Source organism: Pongo abelii, chromosome 6 (genome assembly GCF_028885655.2).
Source record: "Pongo abelii isolate AG06213 chromosome 6, NHGRI_mPonAbe1-v2.0_pri, whole genome shotgun sequence".
Taxonomy (NCBI): Eukaryota; Metazoa; Chordata; class Mammalia; order Primates; family Hominidae; genus Pongo; species Pongo abelii.
Window position 1 is genome coordinate 99,045,106 of NC_071991.2, and position 25,905 is coordinate 99,071,010.

The 25,905-nt window shown below is 40.6% G+C and overlaps 1 protein-coding gene across 2 annotated transcripts in view; it reads right to left on the bottom strand.

Moving 5' to 3' along the window:
* Nucleotides 1–25,466, bottom strand: part of PTPN12 (protein tyrosine phosphatase non-receptor type 12) — a 102,278-nt gene extending 76,812 nt beyond the window's left edge. The window contains exon 1 of one of the 2 annotated variants that reach the window (XM_024249588.2): nt 25,113–25,466. In XM_024249588.2, the coding sequence (XP_024105356.1) occupies nt 25,113–25,211 (99 nt within the window). In that variant the 5' untranslated portion in view covers nt 25,212–25,466. Of the gene's footprint in view, nt 1–24,592; nt 24,787–25,112 lie in introns of those variants that run through there. The other variant, XM_024249589.3, reaches the window with a different exon arrangement.
* Between the last annotated feature and the right edge of the window lie 439 nt (nt 25,467–25,905).

Consider the following 25,905-nt stretch of genomic DNA (forward strand, 5'->3'; position numbering starts at 1 on the left):
GTGTAGCAATAGTCCTTGATTTTGAGAATGTTTTTAAATAAAACCTTGTACTACAGACTTTATGTTTTAAAATTATAAATATGGCAAATCATAAACTAAATGAAAAAATGTAATAAAAAAAGGCTTTTTTTTTTTTTGCATAGCCTAGACAATAAGCAAATGATTTTTTTTCTTCTCTCCTGTCCCTTCATGAGAAAATACAAACTTATAATGCAAGTTTACCCTTTCCCTATCCTGAAAGTATATTTTTATGGAAATAAAAGTAGAATCCCACTTGAACTAGGAGGACAATAAAATTTTGTCATATACATTAATTTTATTGAAATGAAGATATCTAATACAATAAATGGAAAGTGTTCCAGGTTTGATTATTTTTGTTTCAACTCACAAGGCCCTCACTTTCTTTTACCCATTTCCTCATCATCCATTATCTAATGTCCCTCTATCTATTAAACTTAGCAATCGCTGGTTCCACTGATGTTCCGCCAATCCCAATTTCAAATACTTTGTCCCTACAGTAAATTACCCTAAAATTCCAAAATCTAGATATTAAAACTATGGCTCCCGACTATGTCTTCCTTCATCTGGTTATGCATCCTGATTCTGATTTAAGAAAACACAATCACTATAGTCCCACTTAGTCTTCATAGGGGCACACTCTGCCAAACCCAGACTCCCAAAGTATTACAAAGCAATCCATCACTAATCTCATTATCTCATAGTATATAATAAAAACATACAGCAGGCCGGTGCAGTGTCTCACTCCTGTAATCCCAGCACTTTGGGGCCAAGGTGGGTGGATCACCTGAGGTCGGGAGTTTGAGACCAGCTTGGCCAAGGTGGTGAAACCCCATCTCTACTAAAAATACAAAAATTAGCTGGGTGTGGTGGCATGTGCCTGTAATCCCAGCTACTCGGGAGGCTGGGGCAGGAGAATCGCTTGAACCCAAGAGGCAGAGGTTGCAGTGAGCCGAGACTGCACCACTGCACTCCAGCCTGGGCAACAGAGTGAGACTCTGTCTCAAAAAATAAATAAATACACTTTGGGAGGCCAAGGCGGGCGGATCATGAGGTCAGGAGATTCAGACCATCCTGGCTACCACGGTGAAATCCCGTCTCTACTAAAAATACAAAAATTAGCAGGGCGTGGTGGTGGGCACTTGTAGTCCCAGCTACTTGGGAGGCTGAGGCAGAAGAATGGCATGAACCCAGGAGGCGGAGCTTGCAGTGAGCCGAGATCGTGCCACTGCACTCCAGCCTGGGCGACAGAGCAAGACTCCATCTCAAAAATAAATAAATAAAATAAATAAATAAATTAATTAATTAATTAATTAAAAACATACAGTAAAATTGAGAATATTAAGTTCTAGTGTTAACATATTAAGCCACAATTACATCAATTCTCTTTACCTCCAATTACAAAAATAAAACAAAGACTCCCAAATTAGTAGCAGAGATTCAGAATTCACACTTCTCTCTGCAAAAACAAATATAGCACAGGAAAAGAGTCACTTGTGTAGTTTAACAGAGCTCAATACTTATTGACCACCATATGGAAAAAAGTTATTTTTGCAAGGCCAGAGACTGCCACAATGCTGTGGTCAGCTGACCAAACTTTCTAAAGAGAAACTACACTTCCTGGTGAACCACTAACTCCTGCACCCTCTGAAAATTTCATTTTTTCCTTTATTACCCTACTAAAATTACTTTTAGCAAGTCACCAATAATCTCCAACAGGCATCAAAATCTTAATAGCTTCAATTCCTATTAAGTATTTCATATAGATGATTCAACAGACACAATTTTACATCCCTATATGACTTAGCAATCCACTCGAACCACTGTGATGGCTACTATCAAAAAACCAAAATAGGCTGGGCACAGTGGCTCACACCTATAACCCAAGCACTTTGGGAGGCCAAGGCAGGAGGATCGCTTGTGCCACTTGAGGAGTTCAAGACCAGTCTGGGCAACATAGCAAAACTTCATCTCTATAAAACAAAAAACAAAAAACAAAACAAAACAAGCCAGAATAACAGGTATTGGCAAGGATATGGAGAAACTGGAACCCTTGTGCTCTGTTGTGAAATGTAAAATGATACAGTTACTATAGGAAACAGTATGGTGGTTCCTCAAAAAAGTAGCAAAAGTAGAATTATAATATCATTCTTCCAAAAAGCAAAAGTAGAATTATCATATCATTCAGCAATTCCACTTTTGGGTATATACCCCAAAGAACGGAAAGCAGGGTCTCGAACAGATATTTGTACAACCATGTTCACAGCAGGAGCATTCACAATAGCCAAAAGGTGGTAGCAGCCTAAGTGTCATGCTATGGGCAAATAGATAAACAAAACGTAGTATATACATACAATGCAGTATTTTTCAACCCTTTAAAAAGGAAGACACATACTACAACATGGATGAACCCTGAGGACATTATGCTAACTGAAATACACCAGTCACAAAAAGACAGTATTTTATAATCCTAATTATATGAGGCACCTAGAATTGTCAAATCCATACAGACAGAAAGTGTAATAGAATGGTGCTAGAGGTTGGAGGAAGGAGAAGAATGAGTTTGGAATAAAGAGGGTGGTTTAATGGGAACAGAGTTTTAGCTTTCCAAGATGAGAAGAGTTCTAGAGATTGGTTATACAACAATGTGAATGTACTTAACGCTACTGAACTGTACACTTAAAAATGACTTAGATGATAGGTTTTATGTTACATGTATTTTACCACAATTAAAAAAAATTTTTAAGGGAAAGAAACCCTTTGTAGTTGTTTGCACAGAATTAAATGTCCTATCCAGTATCAAAAAGAACAGCTAGTTGCAGGCAAGCGCCATTAAAGTATCTCACATTACCAGGTCACATAATATTCATACAACATTAGAAAGTTCTGACCTATTCACGAATTAACTGTTATGATATTCCCAAAAAATATTTTTGAGTTTGCTGACATATTGGATTCAGAGATTTATAATAAAAAGAACTTCCTCTTCAAACTCAATGATCACTTTTATGATGATGACTGGCTTCACATTAACTCCACCTAACCTATCCTATACCCAGGGACTATTTCAGGTGCTAGTGATAAGAGATGAATAGGACAAAACCCCTGCTCTAATGAGGCATATATTCCAAAAACATGTCCTAGTCATATAGTACTTGTCATTCTTGCCTTTTATATCCATCATTTTTACACATTTTATCCCATCACTACCAATGCTGCCATCACCCAAGATTATAATTCACTGCCTCACAGACAATAACCTATTTCTTTTTCTTCCCCCACAGAGCCTAGTGTCTTCCAAATACACATTCAACAAGGCAGGGCAAGTCTGCTAGACATAATAGACATTGATAACCCATTCAGAACATCACATAGTCAGTGAATTGGCACCCTATTTTCACATTCAGTTCAGTAAATTTATGTAATATAATTTATAAAACTAGAGAGCATAAACTTAAAATGCTATTTGAAATTTACCATCTGTGGTTTAGCATCCTATTGACATATGAAGGTAATGAAAACTGGAAGTGTAATTTAAAATAATTTACCTAAAGTAGTATCTCCTTGTCCTAAATAACATACCTAAAGACACTCACTTTCTGATTTACTTCTTTATTATGTCACCTACAATGTTACCAAGGAAAGCTTTCACTCTTTTACCATCAAGGGAAAATGTGCACAATAAAGAGGTCAGATAATACACACATGTAAAAAACTCAGCATATCAAGTGATCCAACATATCACTGAATATAACCATACTCAGAGCTATAATTTATCACAGCTAAAGGATACAAAGTGAAAGCAGCACAGAAAAAGGCACAAGAGGCAAAGTCCAGAAGAAACTAGGCACAAGCTTTCAAAAATCCTCTTCTAATGAAATTACACACGACCCTCTAATTCCTGCAGAAATAAGAAATAAGGAATCCTCCTGCCTCAGCCTCCCAAAGCGCTGAGATTACACGATTGAGCCACTGGGCCCAGCCCATAAACCACACTGTTTGCACAGTTTGGGCACAGTGAACCACTCTTATCAGGGGATAATGGAAATTCTCCCAAAAGTCTAAGTTCCCAGACACCAGCCAAGGGATAACATTGTAAGCAGGCCTTTCTAAGGATAGCAGTTTTAGGCCTGCTATGTTACTCTTTTCTGCCTACAGGTATAAAATGAAAAAGCAAAACTCTCTCCCCTCCACATCTGTTTCCTTTTAGGTAACCAGTTATGCAACGTCTCCTTACTAATAGCTATTTTAGGTTGTTTCACAAAAATTGTTGCATACTTGGACACACTATTTTATGCACGTATGCAAGTATTTTTACGGAAAGATCCCTAAAGTTGACATGCTGGGTCAAAGAGTATGTACATTTATCAATTCTATTAGAAGTGGCCAAACTGCCTTCCAAAATAGGCTTCACCAGTTTACCCTCCCATTAACGGACCTAGAAACACTAGTTTTCTATATCCTTACCATTTTCTTTTTCTTTCTTTTTTCTTTTCCTTTTTTTTTTTTTGAGATGGAGTCTTGCTCTGTTGCCCAGGCTGGAGTGCAGTGGTGTCATCTCGGCTGACTGCAACCTCCACTTCATGGGTTCAAGCGATTCTCCTGCCTCAGCCTCCCAAGTAGCTGGGATTACAGGCGCCCACCACCAGGCCCAGCTGGTCTCGAACTCCTGAGCTCAGGTGATCTGCCCGCCTCAGCCTCCCAAAGTGCTAGAATTACAGGTGTGAGCCACCACGCCCAGCCGCTATTCTCAATTTCTGAATTATTATGAATTTTTGAGTTTTTATCAAATTTGGTAGCTACTCCCCCAACAGTTAATGATGTTTAACTTCCATTTTTCTGATTATTGGAGACGTTGATGATTTTTTTCCTGTGTTCAGCACTTATTTGCATTTTTCTTCTGGTAATTATCATACCATATGCCCATGTTTCTATTGAAATGTTCTTTTAATTGATATATAGAAGCTCATCTTAAAAATCCTTTCTATAAAGCCTTGTATGACCCTTCTAACAGTATGTGACTTTTTCCTTTTAAGAGTCCTAATTGCACAATGTGAATGTACCTAATGCCACAGAACTGTACACTTAAATGATAAATGTTTTGTATTAATACATTTTATCGCAATAAAAAATGCAAAAAAAAAATCTGTCATTCAATCTTAAGAGCAAGTAAAAAGCTAAACAAACTGAAAAATCAACAACTTTTCTTAGATCTGTAAGAGAAGTTAAGTCACAGGTCAAACAGCTGCCTCCAAACTGGAGAGACAGAAGGTGAATACGGAGAATCACAAGTAATCAGAGCAGAAACACTCACACAGCAAACTTCCATAAGAAACCTGAACTGTAACTGATGAATTGCTAGAGGCTCAGTGTGAACAACTATGAGGGTTAAAATCTCCAGGGAGGCTGGATGCAGTGGCTCATACTTGTAATCCAAGTACTCTGGGAGGTGGAAGCGGGAGGACCTCTTGAGCCCAGGGGTTCGAGACCAGCCTAGGCAAACACGGTGAGACCCCACCTCTACAAAAAATTTAAAAATAGCTAAGTGTGGTTGCATACATCTGTAGTCCCAGCTACTAGGGAGGCTGAGGTGGGAGGATCACATGAGGCCACGAGGTTGAGGCTGCAGTGTGCCAAGGCTGTGCCGTTGCACTCCAGCCTGGACAACAGCGAGACCACTCTAAAAAAAGACAAACAAAAACAAACAAACAAAAACTCCTGGTATACCCAATCAGAAGGGGACCCCACATTTTTCTTTTACCTCCAGGAGCTCTACCAGGTTCTCATAGTAAGTATCAGAGAAAAATCCCCTCATGCTTCCAGCAGCAGGAGAAAGGGGAGCCATTTTGCAACACACCAGGATATTCCATTCTTCTTTTTTTTTTTATTTTTGAGATGAAGTCTTGCTCTGTCACCAGGCTGGAGTGCAGTGGTGCGGTCTCGGCTCACTGCAACCTCCACCTCCCAGGTTCAAGCAATTCTCCTGCCTCAGCCTCCCAAGTAGCTGGGACTACAGGAACACACCACCAAGCCCAGCTAATTTTTATTAGAGACGGGGTTTCACCATGTTGGCCAGGATGGTCTCTATCTCTTGACCTTGTGATCCACCAGCCTCAACCTCCCAAAGTGCTGGGATTACAGGTGTGAGCCACTGTGCCTGGCCGAATATTCCATTCTTCTTAACAAGGTCTGCCCTACGGAGAAATGATTTAACCTGAGCCTAACCTGCTGGGGTTTTAGCAGAGCCTTATTTACATGAGGTAAGGGAAATACCCAACTATAGGTCATTCAAGCCATCCTGGGGGTGAGGTGCTGAGAAACAGGATATAGTTCAAAATTCATAAACAAGCTCACTGAAAGACTGAGACCTTGGCTCTGCGTGGCTCATGCCTGTAATTCGAGCACTTTGGGAGGCAGAGGTAGGCAGGTCTCTTCAGCCCAGGAGTTCAAGACCAATCTGGGCAACGTGACGGAACCCCATCTCTACAAAAAAATATGAAAAATTAGCCAGGCATGTTGACACATGCCTGTGAGCCCAGCTACTGGGGAGGCTGAGGTGGGAGAATTGCTTGAGCCCAGGAGGTGGAGGTTGCAGTTAGCTATGATAGTATCACTGCACTCCAGCCTGGGAGACAAAGCACAACCCTGTTTCAAACAAACAAACAAACAAACACCCTATGATTAATATCCTAAGAACTCTAACGGATAACGTAGACAGTATGCAAGAATAGATGGGCAATCAATATAAGCAAAGAGATAGAAATTCAAAGAAATAACCAAAAAGAAACACTAGAGTTTTGTTTTGTTTTGTTTTTGAGACAGTCTCGCTCTTTCGCCCAGGCTGGAGTGCAATGGCGTGATCTCAGCTCACTGCAAGCTCCGCCTCCCGGGTTCACGACATTCTCCCGCCTCAGCCTCCCCAGTAGCTGGGACTACAGGCGCCCACCACCATGCCCAGCTAATTTTTTTGTATTTTTAGTACAGATGGGGTTTCACCGTGTTATCCAGGATGGTCTCGATCTCATGACCTCATGATCCACCCGCCTCTGCCTCTCAAAGTGCTGGGATTACAGGCATGAGCCACCGTGCCCGGCCTAAGAAACACTAGAGATTTTTTTCAAAAACTGTAACAAAAATGAAGAATGTTGTTGGTGGGCTTACTAGTAGACTGGACATGGCTGAGGAAAGAATCTCCCAACTTGAGGATATCTCAATAAAAGCTTCCAAAACTGAAAAAAGATTAAAAAGACTAGAAAAAAACTGAAACAACAGAACAGAATATGCAAAAACTGTGGGGACAACTACAAAAGATGTAAATATGCATAAAGGTAATAACAGAAAGAGAAGAAGGGAACAGAATAAATATTTGAAATAATGATTGAAAACTTCCCCAAAATAATGTCAGAAACCAAACCACAGATCCAAGCAGCTCAGAGAACACTGATCAGAATAAATGCCAGAAAAACTATTATGTAGGCATATCACTTTCAAACTACAAAAAATCAAAGATAAACAAATCATTTAAAAAGCCAGAGGAAAAAAAATCATCTTACCTACAGAGGAGCAAGTATAATAAGAATTACATCTGACTGTGTTTCAGAAACTAGGCAAGCAAGAAGAGAGTGACAAAATATCGTATTGAGAAGAAAAAACCCACCAACTTAGAATCCTGAACGCTGCAAAACTATCCTTCAAAAACCAAAGAGAAATAAAAACTTTCTCAACAAACAAAAATTAAGGCTGGGCAAGGTGGTTCATGCCTGTAGTCCTAATGCTTTGGGAGACTGAGGTGGGTGGATGGTTTGAGCCCAGGAGTTCAAGACCAACCTGGGCAACACAGTGAGACCTCGTTTCTACAAAAACAGAAACAAAAAAAAACTTAATTGAGTATGGCGGTGCATGCCTGTAGTCCCTGCTACTCTGGAGGCTAGGGCAAAAGGACTGGTTGAGCCCAGCAGGTCAAGGCTGCAGTGTGCCATGATCATGCCACTGCATTATAGCCTGGGTGACAGACAGAGTAAGACCCTGTCCCCCACAAAAGATTAAGAGAATCTGTTGCCACAGACCTACCTTGTGAGAAATGTTAAAATAAATTTTTTAGAGAGAAAACAAATTATGCTAGTCTGGAATTCACATCTACATAAAGAAAGGAAGAAGAAATGAGAGAAAGAATAAATGAAAGTAAAATTAAAACTTTTATTTTTCTTATTAATTGATCTGATAAGTTTATTTAAAATAGCAGCAAACATGTATTTGGTTATGTATGCTTGCGTGTGTATGTTTATTTGTAAGTGAGATAATGCCAGCAATGATACAAGGGATAGAATTAGGATTATTTTGTCATTATAAAGTAATCTCACCATCCATAAAGTGGTACAGTGTTATCTGAAAATGGACTTGGATTTGCTGGAAATATACACTGCAAATGCCAGAGCAACCACTTAAAAAAGTAAAAACACCCAGCCAGGCACAGTGGCTCACACCTATAATCTCAATACTTTGGGAAGCCAAGGCAGGAGGATCGCTTGAGGCCAGGCGTTTGACAGCATGGGCAACATGGTAAGACCTTCTCTCTACAAAAAATAAAAAACATTACTTGAGGGTTGGTGGCACACACTTGTAGTCCTAGCTACTCAGGAGGCTGAGGCAGGAGGATCACGTGAGCCCGGAAGTTTGAGGTTACAGTGAGCTATGACATGCCACTGCATTCCAGTCTAAGCAACTAAGCAACACCTTGTCTCTTTAGAAAAGAACAACAACAAAAAAAAGTAAAAAAAAAAAAGAAGTAAAACTGACATGCTAAGAAAGGACAGTCATATGATATTTTGAAGTAAAACTGCAAAAGGCAGAAAAAGAGTGGAAGACAAAAAAAAAATAGGAACAAAGAACAATGGCAACAGAAAATAGTGGCAAATGTGGTAGACATTAATCCAATGCTATCAGTAATCACTTTGAACGTCAATGGTCTAAATGTACCAATTAAAAGATTGTCAGAGTAGATTAAAAACCAAGACCTAACTATATGCTGTCTACAAGAGATCCACTTTAAATATACAAACACATGTAGATTAAAAGCAAATGGATGGAAAAAAATATATCAGCTAACACAAAAATAAAGTGAGACTAGTTATTAATTTCAGATAAAGCAGATTTCATGGCAAGTAAAGTTATCAGGGATAGGGTGGCTTTACATCATGATAAAAGGATCAGTTCTCCAAGAAGACAGTATAATCCTTAATCTGTGTGTGTCTAACAACTGTGCATAAAAATATGTGAGCCAAAACTGATAGAACTGCAAGGAGAAATATTTGAATCCACTATTATAGTTGAAGACTTCCGTACTCCTCTATCAGAAACGGACAGATGAAGCAAGCAGGAAATGAGTAAAGACACAGCTGAACTTAACAGCATCATCAATCAACTGGATATATAATGCACGTCTATAGACTACCTAAGACAACAACCACAGAAGACACATTCTTCTCAAGTTTACATGAAACATTCAACAAGACAGACCAAATTCTGGGCCATAAAACACACCTCAACAAATTTAAAACAGCAATCATACACAATGTCTGCTCTCAGACCATAATGGCACTCAAAAAATTTTGGATGTAGGGGCATTTTAAACTTCAGATTAGGGATGCTCAACTCTGTATTTTCAGATAATTAAATATACTATACACATTCTTTTTGTCTCTGTCACCAAAAACGTCCAAAAGAGAAAAAGAGCAAGGGGTTGCCTTTTTCCCCTCCCATTTATTTAACTTCTCACTTAATGCCCTAATCATGCTTCCTTCTGACACATCTGACACTGTGTCCTTTATTCTTACTAATTCAAACATTACAAACTACTTCTGTTTTAACGATAAAGAAGCTAAGATTGAGAGTGGTTCAAATCATGTACTCAACATTACATAGTAAGTAATGGCCAGATCTAATACCTATATAACTGTTGTAAACCATATCATTGGACTGTCCACTATAATGCTAGACACTCAAATTCCTAACAAAGATATGTTACTTCCATCAGGTCTTTTCTTCCCTGCCTATTTTTACTATTGTACATTCCTTTGTTTACACCCTCTTTAAATAATTAAGACTCCTGCCCAGTAGTATCACCAGATTACCTTTCCCTCTTTTATCTATAACCTGTTTTAAAGGCAAATAATAATTTATAGATCTAATCCAACCTACATCCTATTTTAAAAAATGATAAAACCTCTATACCTTCTTTAACAACTAGAGAAATAAATGATGAGGTCATTTTAGAACATATTTGAAAATATCATATGACGCTGAGACCTTGTAAACAATACAAAAACAGCATCTAATAAAGCAATGACAAGAAATTAAATGTATTGGTTAAATATTCATCCTGTACTTCTCGTTTAAGTTGCATTTAAAAACAAAATACATACTTTAAAAGTAATACACCAGGGAGCAGTGGCTCATGACTGTAGTCCTCCTATCTACTTACGAGGCTAAGGCAGGCGGATCTGTTGAGTCCAGGAGTTTGAGGCTACAGTGAGCTGTGATTGTGCCACTGCACTCAAGCTTGAGCAACAGAGACAGACTCTGTTTCTTAAAAATGAATTTTAATAATCTTCTATCTAAATTATAAAGTAATTTAAAAAACTAAACTTTTTACTTTTGTGCACCATCTAACAATGTCAGTGAATGGGTGTGGAGATAAATATTTGAATGTGTTTAATTATTGCAGTTGCAAAATCCTATTACTAATATCCACCCACCCTATGTTTCTCCTTGGCATTCATACAAGGGGTCTTCAAAAAGTTCATGGAAAATATGTACCATGAAAAAAATTATGCATGGATTTCAATTTTGTTTTGCACCAAAATAAAGTCATACTAACTTCTTATAACATGTCTGATGAACAGGATCTCATTTGAAGCACTAAGAAGTACAAGATATCAGTTTGAAAAGAGCCCCTATCAGAGCAACATGAATTCTGCTAAAAAACTGAAGCAAGAACAAAACATCAAATTTATGGTAAAGCTTGGATGGAAGAATGGTGAAGCAAAGTTTATGGGGACAATGCCCCAAATATCAGCAGCTTACAAATGGATGCCTCTTTTTAAGAAAGGACAAGGTAATGTTGAAGATGAAACCTGTAGCAGCAGACCATCCACATTGATTTTTGAGAAAAAAATTCATCTTGTCACTTGCCCTAACTGAAGAGAACCTGCAATTAACAGCATAAACAATAGCCAACACCACAGACATCTTAAGTTGCTCAGCTTACACAATTCTGACTGAAAAATTAAAGCTGAACAAATTTTCCAATCAATTGGTGCCAAAACGATTGCACCCAGATAGCTACAGACAAGAGCAGAGCTTTCAATGGAAATTTTAAACTGTCATGCCTGTATCTCAGCACTTTGGGAGGCCAAGGCGCGTGGATCACCTGAGGTCAGGAGTCCCAGACCAGCCTGGATAACATGGCAAAACCCTGTCTCTACTAAAAATACAAAAATTAGCTGGGTGTGGTAGCGCACACCTGTAATCCCAGCTACTCGGGAGGCTGAGGCTGAGAATTGCTTAAACCCAGGAGGCGGAGACTGCAGTGAGCAGAGATCATGCCACTGCACCCCAGCCTGGGTGACAGAGTGAGACTCCGTCTCAAAAACAAAATGAAAAATAATAAATAAATAAATAAACAAGTGGGATCAAGATCCTGAAGCATTTCTTAAAAGGACTATAACAGGAGATGAAACATGGCTTTACCAGTATGATCCTGAAGACAAACTCAATCAAAGCAATAACTACCAAGAGGTGGCAGTGGTCCAGTCAAGGCAAAAGTGGACCAGTTAAGAGCAAAGCTCATGGCAACAGTTTCTGGAGATGCTCAAGGCATTATGCATGTTGATTTTCTGGAGGGCCAAGGAAAGACAACATCTGCTTATTATGAGAGTGTTTCGAGAAAGTCAGCCAAAGCTTTAGCAGAAAAACATCCGAGAAAGCGTCACTAGAGAGTCCTTTTCGAACCACAAAAATGCCTCTTGGTCATTCCTCTCATCAAACAAGGGCAATTTTGTGAGAGTTCAGATGGGAAACCATTAGACATCCACCTTACAGTCCTGATTTGGCTCCTTCTGCCTTCTTTTTGTTTCCTCATCTCAAAAAAATCTTTAAAGGGCATTCATTACTCTTCAGTTAATAATGTAAAAAAACTGCATTGAAATGGTTAAATTTCTAGGACACTCAGTTCTTAGGGATAAACAAAATGGTTGGTGTGTCATCACTTATAAAAGCAAACTGATGGCGTTTATGTTGAGAAATTAATTTTATATTTTAATTTTAATCTATTTATAAATTTATTAATAAATAACATTTATTTACTTAATTCCATTTTTCCATGAGCTTTTTGAAGTCGCCTTGTATAATCTATTTACCGTATTAGATGAATTACAAACAACTAGGTGTAAATTACAGGACATTTCTAAACTACAAAGTACCTTCCAGTCTATCTCTACTATCCACACGTTAACACACATTAATAAATCTTGGGCACAAACAACCAATTGACTGAGTACGTAGAGAAAGGTGAGTAGGCAAATAGAATTTCAAAGGGAAGCACAAAGGCAGGCAGGCAGACACACAGGCACAAAGACAGGCACGCTGATAGCCAGGCAAACACAATGAATATAGTAACACATAAATTTTAGACAATTAATGAACTAAAAGAACTGTAGTTAGGTTAATTTTAATAATGCAAAATCTATTGTGAAGAAAATATGTTAGTTTTTCAGATAGTGATATATTTTTGACATACGATCAGGGAGTAAATCATAGTGTCTACTTTGATAAAAGTGATCTTTAGGGCCAGGCGCAGTGGCTCACACCTATAATCCCAGCACTTTGGGAGCCAAGATGGAAGGATTGCTTTAGGCCAGGAGTCTGAGACCAGCCAGGCAACATAGTAAGACCTCGTCTCTACAGAAAAGGTAAAAAAATTAGTAGAACATGGTGGCAACATGCTTGTAGTCCTAGCTACTCAGGAGTGAGGTGAGAGGATCACTTGAGCCCAGGAGGTCAGGGCTGCAGTGAGCTATGATTACACCACTGCACTCCAGCCTGTGCAACAAAGCAGGACCCTATCTCTTAAAAAAACAAAAAACAAAAACAAAAACAAAAAACAAACAAAAACCCAAACTTTAAAACAGGATTTCCTTGCAAGAAGGTTCCATATTTTAATGTTGAAAAATTATAATTTAAATATTAGGTACCATAAATAAGCAGCTTATAGATAATCTTAATTTTAGTTTGCTACACAGAAACCTCAAAATTTTGCCTGATGTTTAATGTCTAACTGTAAATGTGAAATAATGCTCTGCCAGAGCCAACAAATTGTTCTCTCAAGTCACAAGGACTCTTTGTGCTTCTTTTTCCATCTCTGAAAGAAGGTGGGTGGAGTTCATATGGGGCTGAAACCTTAAAATAGTAAATTTTTTTTCAATTTTGCTTCAAGGATTCTCTACTAGACACTCTTTGGGCTGCCCGCCTAGTTATCAAGCCATCCCTTCCTTTCTCTAAAAAAAGTTCCTTCCTTCCATACACATATGAATAAGCTCACCACCTTATACAACACCCATCTCACTGGCAAGTTGGTTATTTTCTTCAGGAAATTGAAAAACAAGATGTAGCAATTCTAGTCATTCTGAGCTCTTCCCATAATCTGAGATAAAAGTGAATGAGACAGGTTAGATTACCATAAGTGATGCCTTTATTCAGCACATGCAGGCCAAAACAGTGAAAGTCAAAATGCAGAGAGAGGTAAGAGTAAAGCAGGTGTGCAAAGAAGCAAAGAGAAGTATCCAAGCAGCCCCAGAGACATGGAAACTTGAAAACCATAGAAAGACACAGAGGCTGGCATGGAGAGAGGAGTCACCCAGGCTCTCTATTTCTTGGTTCTGATGCTTCAACCTGCTCAAGGGCAGTATTCCATTGCAATAAATTCTTTCTTCACTTAAGTTACTTTTTGGAAGTAGGCTGCAACCAAAATCTATACTGACAGAAAACTTTTTTTGTAATTTTGAGGATATTTATGCTCTACTCTAGGGGGGTAGGAAGTGGGGCTTTATTGACTTTTTCCCTAAGATTGAAAATGTTGGCCTAAGCAGCATCATGTCATAGAAAAAGCATCTGCTTTCTAACCCAGTTCCACCACCTTTCTATGGCAAGACCTGTAACAAGCTCCTTAATTTCTAAACAGTTTTTATGTTCCTTCTAACACTAAAGAGTTTATGACGTCAGGAGTAAAACCAACATACACAGTGGGGAAGAAGGTGTCTAGAGAAGTTTTTCTTCATGGTTTTGTAGCATGTGACCTAGAACTCCTTTCCTTTCTCACGTTGGTTCTGGTCACAAATGCAGTCTCAAAACCTCTTCAGAGTCATCTTATGGAAAACTCAATTCGCTGAGGAATCCAAACTAAGCAAGAGACCCACCATTATAAATAAGCTGCCTTAGTCCTGAAGGCTTTTTAAATGTAATTTCTTTCTACAGGGCACTTTTAACATATCTGATAGATGCCAATGAAAAACACTAATCTAGTCATCTAAGAACTGTGTAAACAGAGAGAGTACTACTTTATACACCTGAGATAAAGTAAAATTACCAGATTTAAGAACATTTACCATGTGACAAGGACTCGATTTTTAAAAGGTCCTACTGTAAGATCAAACAACTATGCCATAATAATGGAACATCAAAACACTCCTCATCAAAACACTCAGGAACACAGGCCAATGTCATAATAGCATTTAAGCTGATATTCCTTTGGAAATCCTATTATTTGGGTACATAAGATTTGCTTATTTTATACACACTGACCCTGTTCTTCCCATCTAAAACCCACAGTTCTATCTCTGTTTATCTCCAAGTCTTTGAAAGTGTTGTTGCCTTTTACTCACCTAGTTCACCTGACAAACTCTTCCTTCAAAAACCAGCTCAAATGTAGCATCTTTGTGGAAACTGTCCATGATCTACTCAGACAGATTTAGGCTCTCCTGTCTCTCTGGTTTATATTCTGAATATACTTTCATTGGAGCAATATGTCATCTCAAATTCTTTCGACTACCTTCCATATACTATGTTAGAAACTTTACATATATTATCTTGTTCTTTCCAGGTATGAATTAGAGCCCCAACTTCTCTAGATAATCTGCTCAGAATCACAGCAGGGCCAGGATAGAAATTAATGACCGTATAGCTCCTAAACTCCTTATCTTCCCACTAGTCTAAGGGACCCAAACCCCTTGAGAAACTAAGAGCTATGAACTTTCTTCCCCCTAAAATGGGCTTACACACAAAAAAATTACATATAATTTAAAAGGGTTCAAAGATTCCCCTGAAGCCCACCCACTGCCCCCAGGAAAAGTCCCACTGCTTCTCACAGGTCTGTTCAGTTAGTAAACTTCCTGAACAGAGTACTGCCATATTTTCAACTGCCAATTCAAAAACACAGTACCTAGGGCACAGTGGGCACTCAGGTATCTCCATAAATACCTTCTGTATGAATGGATAAATGATAGAGACCATGGATGGATGACAGAGACCATGGATGGATGACAGAGACAAATCTTTGCATTCCTTTAGAGCCTATCAGGACAGTCACTCAAATGTTGTTAAAATAGCTTTTTAAATGCCGATTAGATATAAAAGTTATTACAGGAAATGTAGATATTAGCACACTTCCCAAAGCCCCTGAGATTAACATGGTCCACGATATGACTAGGCTTTGTGTCCCCACCAAATCTCATCTTGAATTATAATCCCTATGTAATTATAATCCCCCATGCTGTTCTCCTGATAGTGAGTTCTCACAAGATCTGATGGTTTTATAAATGTTTGGTAGTTCCTCCCATGTTCATTCTCCTTCCTGCCACCTTGTGAAAAAGGTGCCTTGCTTCCCCTTCGCCTTCCACCACAATTGTAAGTTTCCTGAGGCCTCCCCAGCCATGCTGAACTGTGAGTCAATTAAACCTCTTTCCTTTATAAATTACCCATCTCGGGCAGCTCTTCATAGCAGTGTGAAAATGGACTAATACAGTCCACATTCCACTTTCTCCAAAAAAAACTTTTAGGGAGCAACTACTGTTTGCTTCTTATATCTGCCATAGGCCAGCTACAGACCCTACAATACTGTACAAATGCAAACAAGGTTTTTGTGTGATTTCAGAAGGAAGGAGATAATTGTCAAGGTTTGACTGCATGAATCTAAAGAAACTTAAATATTACAGGAAATATAAAATGCTGGAAGAGGAGTTCAACTTATATTTGGAAAAGACTAGTGGTTTAGAAATTGCATATCACCTGATTTACCTTATCAAGTTTTCAACTCAAATCTAATGAAAGGCTTTTTTTCTTGTGATATTAAAGATCAAACTTTACAAAGGAGAAAAAGTGCCTTAAGATAAACTGTGCTAAAATATTTATTCTAGAAGGTGAGAATTAATCACATTTTTGCTTCTGAGTTTTTGGTGAACTTGGTGAAGTCATTTTAAATTTTTAGCTTTCTCATCTTCCAAGTACTGGTTTATAAAATAAAAGGGGAGACCATCCTGGCCAACATGGTGAAACTCCATCTCTACTAAAAATACAAAAAGTAGCGGGGTGTGGTCGCGGGCACCTGTAATCCCAGCTACTCAGGAGGCTAAGGCAGCAGAATTGCTTGAACCCAGGAGGCGGAGGTTGCAGTGAGCTGAGATGGTGCCACTGCACTCCAGCCGGGCAACAGAGCAAGACTTTGTCTCAAAAAAATAAAAAAATAAATAAATAAATAAAAGGGAAGCTTTCTGAGGGAAAAAGTATGTTCAACAGTACAACCACAGATAGCAAGATTTCATTCATTTAGTAGGTATGCTCAAGGACCAGGAATAGCCTCCTTCAAAAAGAAGAGAGGATACATACCACAGAGTATAGAAGTTTAACACTGGAAAGGTACTGTGACGTTATGTTAAGAAGGTTCTGGAATGCCAGGCTAAGAAGTACAGACTTTATCTTATAGGCCTGTGATTCTCAACTAGGACCAAAGTTACAAAATTGGGTGAAAACTTCCAGGTGAAGTATTTTTTTTTAATTATTAAAAAAAATATATATATATATATTTAAAATTGGAGGGAGCTGAGAAGGGAAAAATCAGGGAATCAAATCTCTCTGAAAGAGAGACAGACATAATTACAGTTTGAAAAAGGAGCAGCACTTGGATCATATGTTTTGAACTGACTTTCAAAATACACATTTAAAATTTCCAATAATTGTAATGGTCATCAAAGGGAGCAATGAGTTTTTTTAACTTATTTTTTTATAATGAAAATCAAACCATGCTTCCAGTGCAGCCCCCATCTCCTGATTGTACAACCAGTATGGTTTCCATTAGCCTACAGATGCTGCCACTTGAAAGTGGTATTTTAGGAAAGTGAGTATGATATGTTGAATGGACTGGATGAGGAAAGAAACTAGAGGCAAGTAGAGAACAACAGATATCACTTGTAATCACTCTCTAAATACCCACAAATTCACCATTTTTGAAGAGATACCGATGACATGATATCTTGATTTTATTAAGTCCAAAGCCAAAAGTTTAAAAGGAGACATTTTATTAATACTCTAAGACAATGTCAACAAAGTATGATCCATGGGGTGTGGGATGCACAAGTACAGAAGTTACCTTAAGAAACTGCAGCTAATAAAATCATATTTATTTAAAATATTTGAATTCAATGTAGCTCTTATCTTGTATTTTCTTTTTCAGTGGATACTGAAAATACAATGAGTTATGTGAGCACATCTGTGTAGGAGGGGAAGAAGCAGTTCTCATGGTTGTCTAGAAGGCAAACCCTTGGACCACTGAAGAATTCACCTGAAGAATAAATCTGTCTTACAGCATTAAGTTTGTCTACAATGTCTGCACACGCAATGGACATTAGTGCCTATTAAATGCCAAGCACTATATTAAGTAATGGGGATACAGGGATAATTAAGTCCCAGTCTCTAGCCTGGGAGGTTTTCAGTCTGGGGAAGATAGAAATGTAAATGTTTATGAATCTAATGAACTGAGTGCTATAGAAACACAGAAGTATTTAACATATGAACAAAAAACCTACATCCACCTAAATGTTAATGTCTTACTTTCAGTTTCATCCTTTAAAAATCCTTTTTCCAAGTTAAATGTCAAATATTGATGGAAAAAAGTTAATATATTTTGAAAGTAAATACAGTAAAACATTCTTGAGAACACTTAAAGTAAATTTTTAGTTTACTGTCTCAGTGAACCATGTCTGGAGAGTTACTTAAAAGTTCACTTCCACTTCTGAAGTTAGTTGATGTAAATCCGTTTAGGTGAATACTCATCAAAGGACGGATAAGAAAACCATAACTAAACCAGTGGCACTGGGTAAGCACTAAGATTAGCTCAAATGCAAGGACTGGAAAATATTTCCTATCACTCTAGCTTTGAAAGACAAATTAAGACACACGAAATCTTACAAGCTAACCACAAGAAGATACCACTTCACACCCAGTAGGATGCCTATAATCAAAAAGACAGCAACAAGTATCGGTGAAGATGTAGAGAAACAGGAACCCTCATATACTCCTGATTGGAATGTAATATGTGCAGCAGCTTTGGATAACAGTCTGGCAGTTCCTCAAAATGTTAAACAGTGTTATCACATGACTGAGCAATTCTACACTTAGATATATACCCAAGAGAACTGAAAATATGTCCACACAAAAACTTGTAAACATATGCTCATAGTTGCATTATTCACATTAGCCAAAAAGTGGAAACAATTCAAATACCCATCAACATGATGAATGGATAAACAAAATGTGGTATCTATACAATAGAATATTATTCAGCCATAAAAAGGCCAAAAGTACTACTGATCAATACTATAACATGGATGAAACTTGAAATCATCATGTTAGGTGGAGTCAGTCACAAAACACCACATATTGTACGATTCCATTTATATAAAATGTCCAGAATACTTAAATCTATGGAAACAGAAGGTAGATTTATGGTTGCCTGGGGCTTATGGGAAGGCGGGGAGTGACCGCTAATGGGTACACAAAGTGAAGAAAATGTCTAAAATTGATTATGGTTATTGTTGCATAACTTCATCAATGTAATAAAAAACTAGTGAATCATAGACTTTAAATGAATAAATCTTATGGTAGGTACTTATATCTCAACGTTTTTTTAAACCTATAAGCCACAACACTGAATAAACAAATGATGAAAATTTTTATATTTATCAAGACTGCAACATAAGATCTTTCCAGGCTAAAGAGGATATACACATAGACAAGAAATAATAAGAAAAATATTCTCTAGTTCTCTCTTTAAAAAAAAAAAAAAAAAAAGGCAGTGGGAGGGGCACACTCTCCTTCAACCAGTCTTCCTCTAGCTCCTACCATCTACTTTCAAAACGTTAAAAAAAATGGAAAGACACTAAACCCACCCTTCATTCTATAATCTAGCTTCTTCCCATACCCCAACCCAAACTGCTTTTTCTAGTCACCAAAGCACTCCTCCGTGCCAAATGGAATGGGTACTTTCTCAACCTCACCTTACCAGTCCTCCCAGCATTATTTGACTCTGGTAATAACTCCTTTCTTGAAACTCTCCCTGGCTTTTCTGATATCTCTGGTTCTCCTCCCTCCTCCTTGACCACACCTTCTCAGGAACAATCACTAGTATATCCTTCTTTTGGCTGTTATTTTAAGACTGATGTTCTTCAACCTAAAGCTGGTCACTCTATAAGTTTGTTGGAATAAGCTCATTCACTCCCATGCTGTCAACTATCTCCTACATGCTTATAGGATGATGCCTACATCTTTAACTCCATCCTGTCAGAAATCTTGAGCTCTACATTTCTACTGGCTGTCTCAGAGGCACCGCAGTTTTAACATGTTGAAAATTAAATTTATCCTCTTCTCCCCCTGAAACTTCCTCCTACAATGTTGTTTGGTCTCCTCTACTTGTTACTCCTCCCTCACTCCTTACTCTACCAAATGGTATTCTCTAGCTTGGGTGACAGATAACAAGCTAGACATTTTGCAAGTCATAATACTATACTCTTTTCTTCTTTACTACCCACATCTAATGAATCATTGAGACTCCTTTCTTAATTCTTATCAGATGTGTTGTATACTCTATTTCCCCATCTCAGTTCACTTCAGGCCCTCACACCTCACTTCTTATATTTCAACAGCTTCCAAAATGCCACCCTTCATACTGCTATCAGATTCAACTTTGTAAAACACAAATGACTGTTTACCTTTCTTAAAAGACTCAGTAGTGCTCCAGAAACCCAGACTAATGATTCTCACCTTTTCTACCAGAACCTATCTGAGTAAGTGAAGGTTCAGAGTACAACTCAAGGAGCAGGCTGGAGAAGGTGAGGGTGGGGGAATGACGCTGGAGTGGGCCAGCATGTCTATTTTCTTAACACCTCCCTACTTTCTCCATGACTCTAGGAGTTACAATGCAGACTGTCCAGAATTGCTATTATCGGTCTGTAGAACAAAATCTAAGTATAGCATAAATACAAGATCCTTCACCGAAAGACCTCTACCTAACTTTCCCAGCATTACCTTTATCATTTACCATGTATTAGCTCACTGGTTCTCAAAGTATGGTCCAGGACCACCTCCCCAATCCCCAGCCATCAGAAGGAGTCTGTGTGGAGTAAAACCTAGGTCTGTCAAACATGAATGTGCACCACCCTACTTTATACATTTATCTCTCATTTTGTAAATACTAAAAGTAGAGATAATTGAGATCAAATTCTGGATCAGCCACAAATTAGCTATTTGCTAATTTATTAGCAAAATTATCATGTTTTCAACATGCAAATAACCATCTAGGCAACATAATTCTACACAGTCTGGGTACCTTAGTTGTCTCCTCTTTAACAGTATGGGGCACAACCAAGGCCAGGAATAGACACTCATAGAATAGTTAATGACAGGTGGAAAATTTCTATCCTCAATAGTAATCAAGAAATTCAAGTTAAAACAAGATATCAGTTTTCAACCATCAAATAAAGATCAAGAAAATTATAATATGAACACTCATACATTACGACAGTTGTATAAACTGACAAAACTTTTTCAAGTTTATGAACATGTATTAAATGTTTATATACGTCTACCTAGTACTCCTGGGAAGCTATCTTATGCAACAGTGAAAAATGTCAAAGTTTCAGCAAAAATGTTAATCAAAGAATTACTATATGTAACAGCAGAAAGTAGAATGACCTAAATACTCAACCATAAAGAAACGAAATTAAGATATAAGATAGTTACCAAGTAGTAGGCCAGCTATGGTGGCTCACACCTGTAACCCCAGCACTTTGAGGCTGAGGCAGGTGGATTGCTTGAGCCCAGGAGTTCGAGACCAGCCTTGGCAACATGGGGAAACCCTGTCTCTACAAAAAATACAAAAATCAGCAGGGCTTGGTGGGGCGGGCCCGTAGCCCCAGCTACTCTGGAGGCTGAAGTGGGAGGATCACCTGAGCCCAGGGAGACTGACGCTGCCATGAGCCGGGATCGCAACCATGCACTCCAGCCTGGGTGACAGAGTGAGATCCTGTCTCAAAAACAGAACAAAACAACAAAACAAAACAAAACCAAAATATATTAACAGAGGTAGCCTTTAAATGATAGGACTATAGGACTGCTGGATAGAGCGAAAAGAGCATCATCACCAGTCAGGCAAGTGGAGTGTTCATTTGAACTGTGGTCTAAGTTTAAGACATTATTATTATTCTATTAATTTCCAAATTTGGAATAAACATTATTTTATGATGGAACAGTTATCAGCTACATTATCTCTAAGGCTCAGTCATAAAATGTTAATATTTAAAAATGCATTTTTAATCGATATCAGAATTTAAGAATAATAGAATCTATAAGCTAATCTTTTTTTCTCTTTCCATGCCAGGAGAACATAGTTCCTCTCCAGCCTTCCAGTCAGGGGAAAAAGCAGCACCAACTACCGGCTGCCTTAATTACAGCTATTGCTTATCAAGTCAGGAAATTAAAAAAAAAAAAGCCCTATAAAAGAATAGCCTTAGTCATCAAATCTCTAATGTAGAATCACCTAGCTATACCTAGGTATCATGGAAGAAAAAGGAAACTCATTTAGTCTTTTGAGAAACGAACTCTCGGTGGCTCATGCCTGTAATCCTAGCACTTTGGGAGGCTGAGGCAGGCAGATCACAAAGTCAGTCAGATCAAAGTTCAAGACCTGTCTGGCCAATATGGTGAAATCCCATCTCTACTAAAAATACAAAAATTAGCCGGGCGTGGTGGCACGCGCCTGTAATCTCAGCTACTCAGGAGGCTGAGGCAGGAGAATCGCTTGAACCTGGGAGGTGGAGGATGCAGTGAGCCGAGATTGAGCCACTGCACTCCAACCTGGGCGACAGAGCGAGACTCCATCTCAAAAAAAAAAAGAAAGAAAGAAAGAAATGAACTCTCCAATAGGAATCTCTGACTCATCCCCAAAGCATGAACCCTAAGGCTACTTCTCCAGTACAGGAGTTCAGAGGCTGGGCACCTGTCCTGATGGCCCGCATCACCAAACAATGCTCCTTCCTGACGGTATATGCCTAGGGATAACAAGGTGACTAGCATGCAAACAAGAAATGACCAGGGACCACACCATCTCTTCTTCCATAACCAAAGTAAGACGGTAAAAAACTAGTTTTAGGCCGGGCATGGTGGCTCACGCCTGTAATCCCAGCACTTTGGGAGGCCAAAGCAGATGGATCACTTGAGATGAGGAGTTCGACAGCAGCCTGCAAATATGGCGAAATCCCATCTCTACTAAAAATACAAAACTAGCAGGGCGTGGTAGCTTGCGCCTGTAGTCCTAGCTACTTGGGACAAAAATTAGCCGGGCGTGGTGGCATGTGCCTGTAATCTCAGCTACTCAGGAGGCTGAGGCAGGAAAATCGCTTGAATCTGGGAGGCAGAGGTTGCAGTGAGCTGAGATTGCGCCGCTGCACTCCAGCCGGGGCGACAGAGCGCAGAGCGAGACTCCGTCTCAAAAAAAAACCCAACCAACCAACCAAACAAAAAAAACCAAAAAAACTTCTTAAATATTTAAGAAAAACATCTTAAATATTTAAAGTATTTTCTTCTACTTTTGCTAGAAAGTAGTAAAAAGGAGACTCCAACCAATTGCTGTAAATGACACCATTCAAAAGATACCAAGACAATAAAAACTCTCAATAGTAAAAAGGGAAAATGCCCTATTTTCCTTAACCCTTTCAGATCAAAAAGTAATTTTTCAAAAATACATAGGCTAAATATCAAGAGCAAATGTTTAAATATAAGCAATATTTTTATTTTTAATAAGGAATAAGTTAGATTATTTAACTTATATTTTCAATCTTCAAAAGATACTGAGAAAACTTTACTTCCATCCTCTATTACTGGTGTGGGGAGGCGGGAATCACAAAGCTCAACGATACTAGTATAATACTAAGTATGGTCAAGGGCCTATTTTATAAGCTGTTAAAAATTTAACGCTAAAGCTTTACTAGACCAGTCTCTTTAAAACGTGAAAAAGTATTCACTACTAAGTCATATCACCTCCACCATAAAAACTACTGTACTTTTTAAATAAAAAATAAAAACTAGCCAATGTTTGCTGCCCATTCATTTTACAGATATTAACTGTGTATCCTTCTCATAATCAGATTTCAGAGTTAAGTGATTATTCTTCGAGGTGTACCTTACCCAAGATAAAAATTTTCCCCAGCTGATTTCCCACTCCCAACCCCCGCCAAGACTAAGGAGCAACCACTTCCCAAAGTCCCACTTCCTTTTCCATTCCCCAGACCTACAGGGTTTCCAACGCCCCAGTCTTGCGCAATATCCGTAGGAGCAGCAGCCGCAACCACCGCCTCCTAAGCCGGGAAACAACCCTAGAGGGAACATTGTCCAGCAGAAAAATAAAAGGGGCGGGGGTTGGGGGGGTGGGTAACGTAGGAAGTCGACTTCTGGTCTCACGCCTTCGGATCTGACCCCCTCATAGTGAGCTACAGCAATAGTGTATCTAGAGCAATTTCATGAACAAGACTTTTAACCTTCACCTCCTCTCAAGACTGCCTGCACAAGCAGAGGGCGGAAAGTGGGGGGTGGCGGAGGCGGGGGGGGGGCGCTGGGAAGGTTATCTCCCAGTTCAGGGCTTCGGCCCGTAGCGTCGCCTCCGCCCCACCAGGACTATTGTTCCCAAGTTCCCCACCCCCACCCCGGATAGGAAGTGATAGTCACATCCCCTCCGCCTTCGGCAATATCCCCTGGGGAGTCCGAAGTCGGCTTCCTTCAGGATAATCCCCCCACCCACACTTATCCCCTGAACCTATAGTCACACGGACCCCAAGACCACCTCAAACCTGGGCCTCAGGAGAGGAGAGGCGGGACGCGGGTAAATGGAAATTAGTAAACCCATGAGATTCCTTATGGGCAATCCTTTCCCAAGCGTTGGAGATCATGACTGCGACCCCAGAAACGGCCGAAGTCCTACCTTGCCCGCTTTGAGACCAGCTAGAGCAAAGGGATCCCAGGAGTTAGTGCCAACCTCAATCCCCCCGTTCCTCTGTCAGCCACGATCTGCACTCCTCCCGGTCACAGCCACATACCTTGCCTCGACCCTCCTGGGAGGAGCGGACTGGGCGGGGAGGTGTGGAAACGCGAGCCCCCCCCGGCCTGCACCCACTCGCCTCCGGCTCCCGGCCCGGTAAACAATAGGTGGTCGCGAGCCGCGGTGCAGGCTGCGGGCTCGGCCGCGCGGCCGCTCCCTTCGCGTCCCGGGCGCCCGCGCGGGGGTCGCGACCATGGGAGAAGAAAGGAGGCTACGGGGGTAGGCGCTCTCGCCTCCCGCTGGCCTCCGAGACCACCCGGCCCACCCGGCCCACCCGGCTGGTGCGCGCCCCCTCCGCCCCTCTCCTCACAGAGGTACACAAAGCACAGGCGGCCCGGCCGGGAGAGGCGGCGATGGGCTCCGGCGCCGGCGAGAAAAGGCGACAGCGAGGGGAGAGACTCACCATGAAGTCCCGGGCGAAGTTGTCCTCCCCATTGTGGTCAGGACTCTTCATGGCCTGGACCCTCTGGATGAATTTCCTCAGGATCTCCACTTGCTCCATCCTCCCGCGTTCCCCCGGCTGCGGTCGCTGGCCCCCCCGCCGCCCGCCCGCCCGGCACAGAACCCGCTCCGTCTTCCCCAGCTCGTTCCCCCAGCACGTCCCTCCCTCCCGACCCCCGCCAAGCCCCGCGGCTCCCTCCTCCTCCCCACCGCCCTAGGCGGCGGCTGCGGCGGCACCGGCTGGGCTCCCGACACCACAACTTCCAGGAGCAGCCGCCGCTCTCCCACAGTACCAGGCGAGCCGCTGCGGCTAGCGCCAACCCCAACCCCCAGCTTGCTCCATCCTCCTTCCCCGCCCTCCTCCTCCGTCGGAGACGCGGCCGCCGCCGCCGCCGCCTCAGGAACACAGCTAGGTCTCCGCTCGCCCTGCCCCCCCTTCCCGGTTCTTCCTCCCCCCCACCCACCACCAGCAGCCGCAGCCGCAGCCGCCTCTCCCCACGGGCGCGATCCCGCCGCCACCCAGATGCGCGTCCCCGCCGCCACCCAGATGCGCGGCCTCGCGCTGCGGCTCCGCCCCAAGCGCTGCTCCCGCTGAAGCATCCCCGCCCGCCTCCCGGCCACGCCCCCAAGCCCGCCCCGCCGGCCCCAGCCCCGCTTGGAGTGGCTGGAAGGCACTTCAGCAGGCGGCCTGGAGAGCTGACTCCATTTCCGGGGCGTGGCCCCGCCCGGGGTGCTCAGAAGTCGGAGTAGCATTG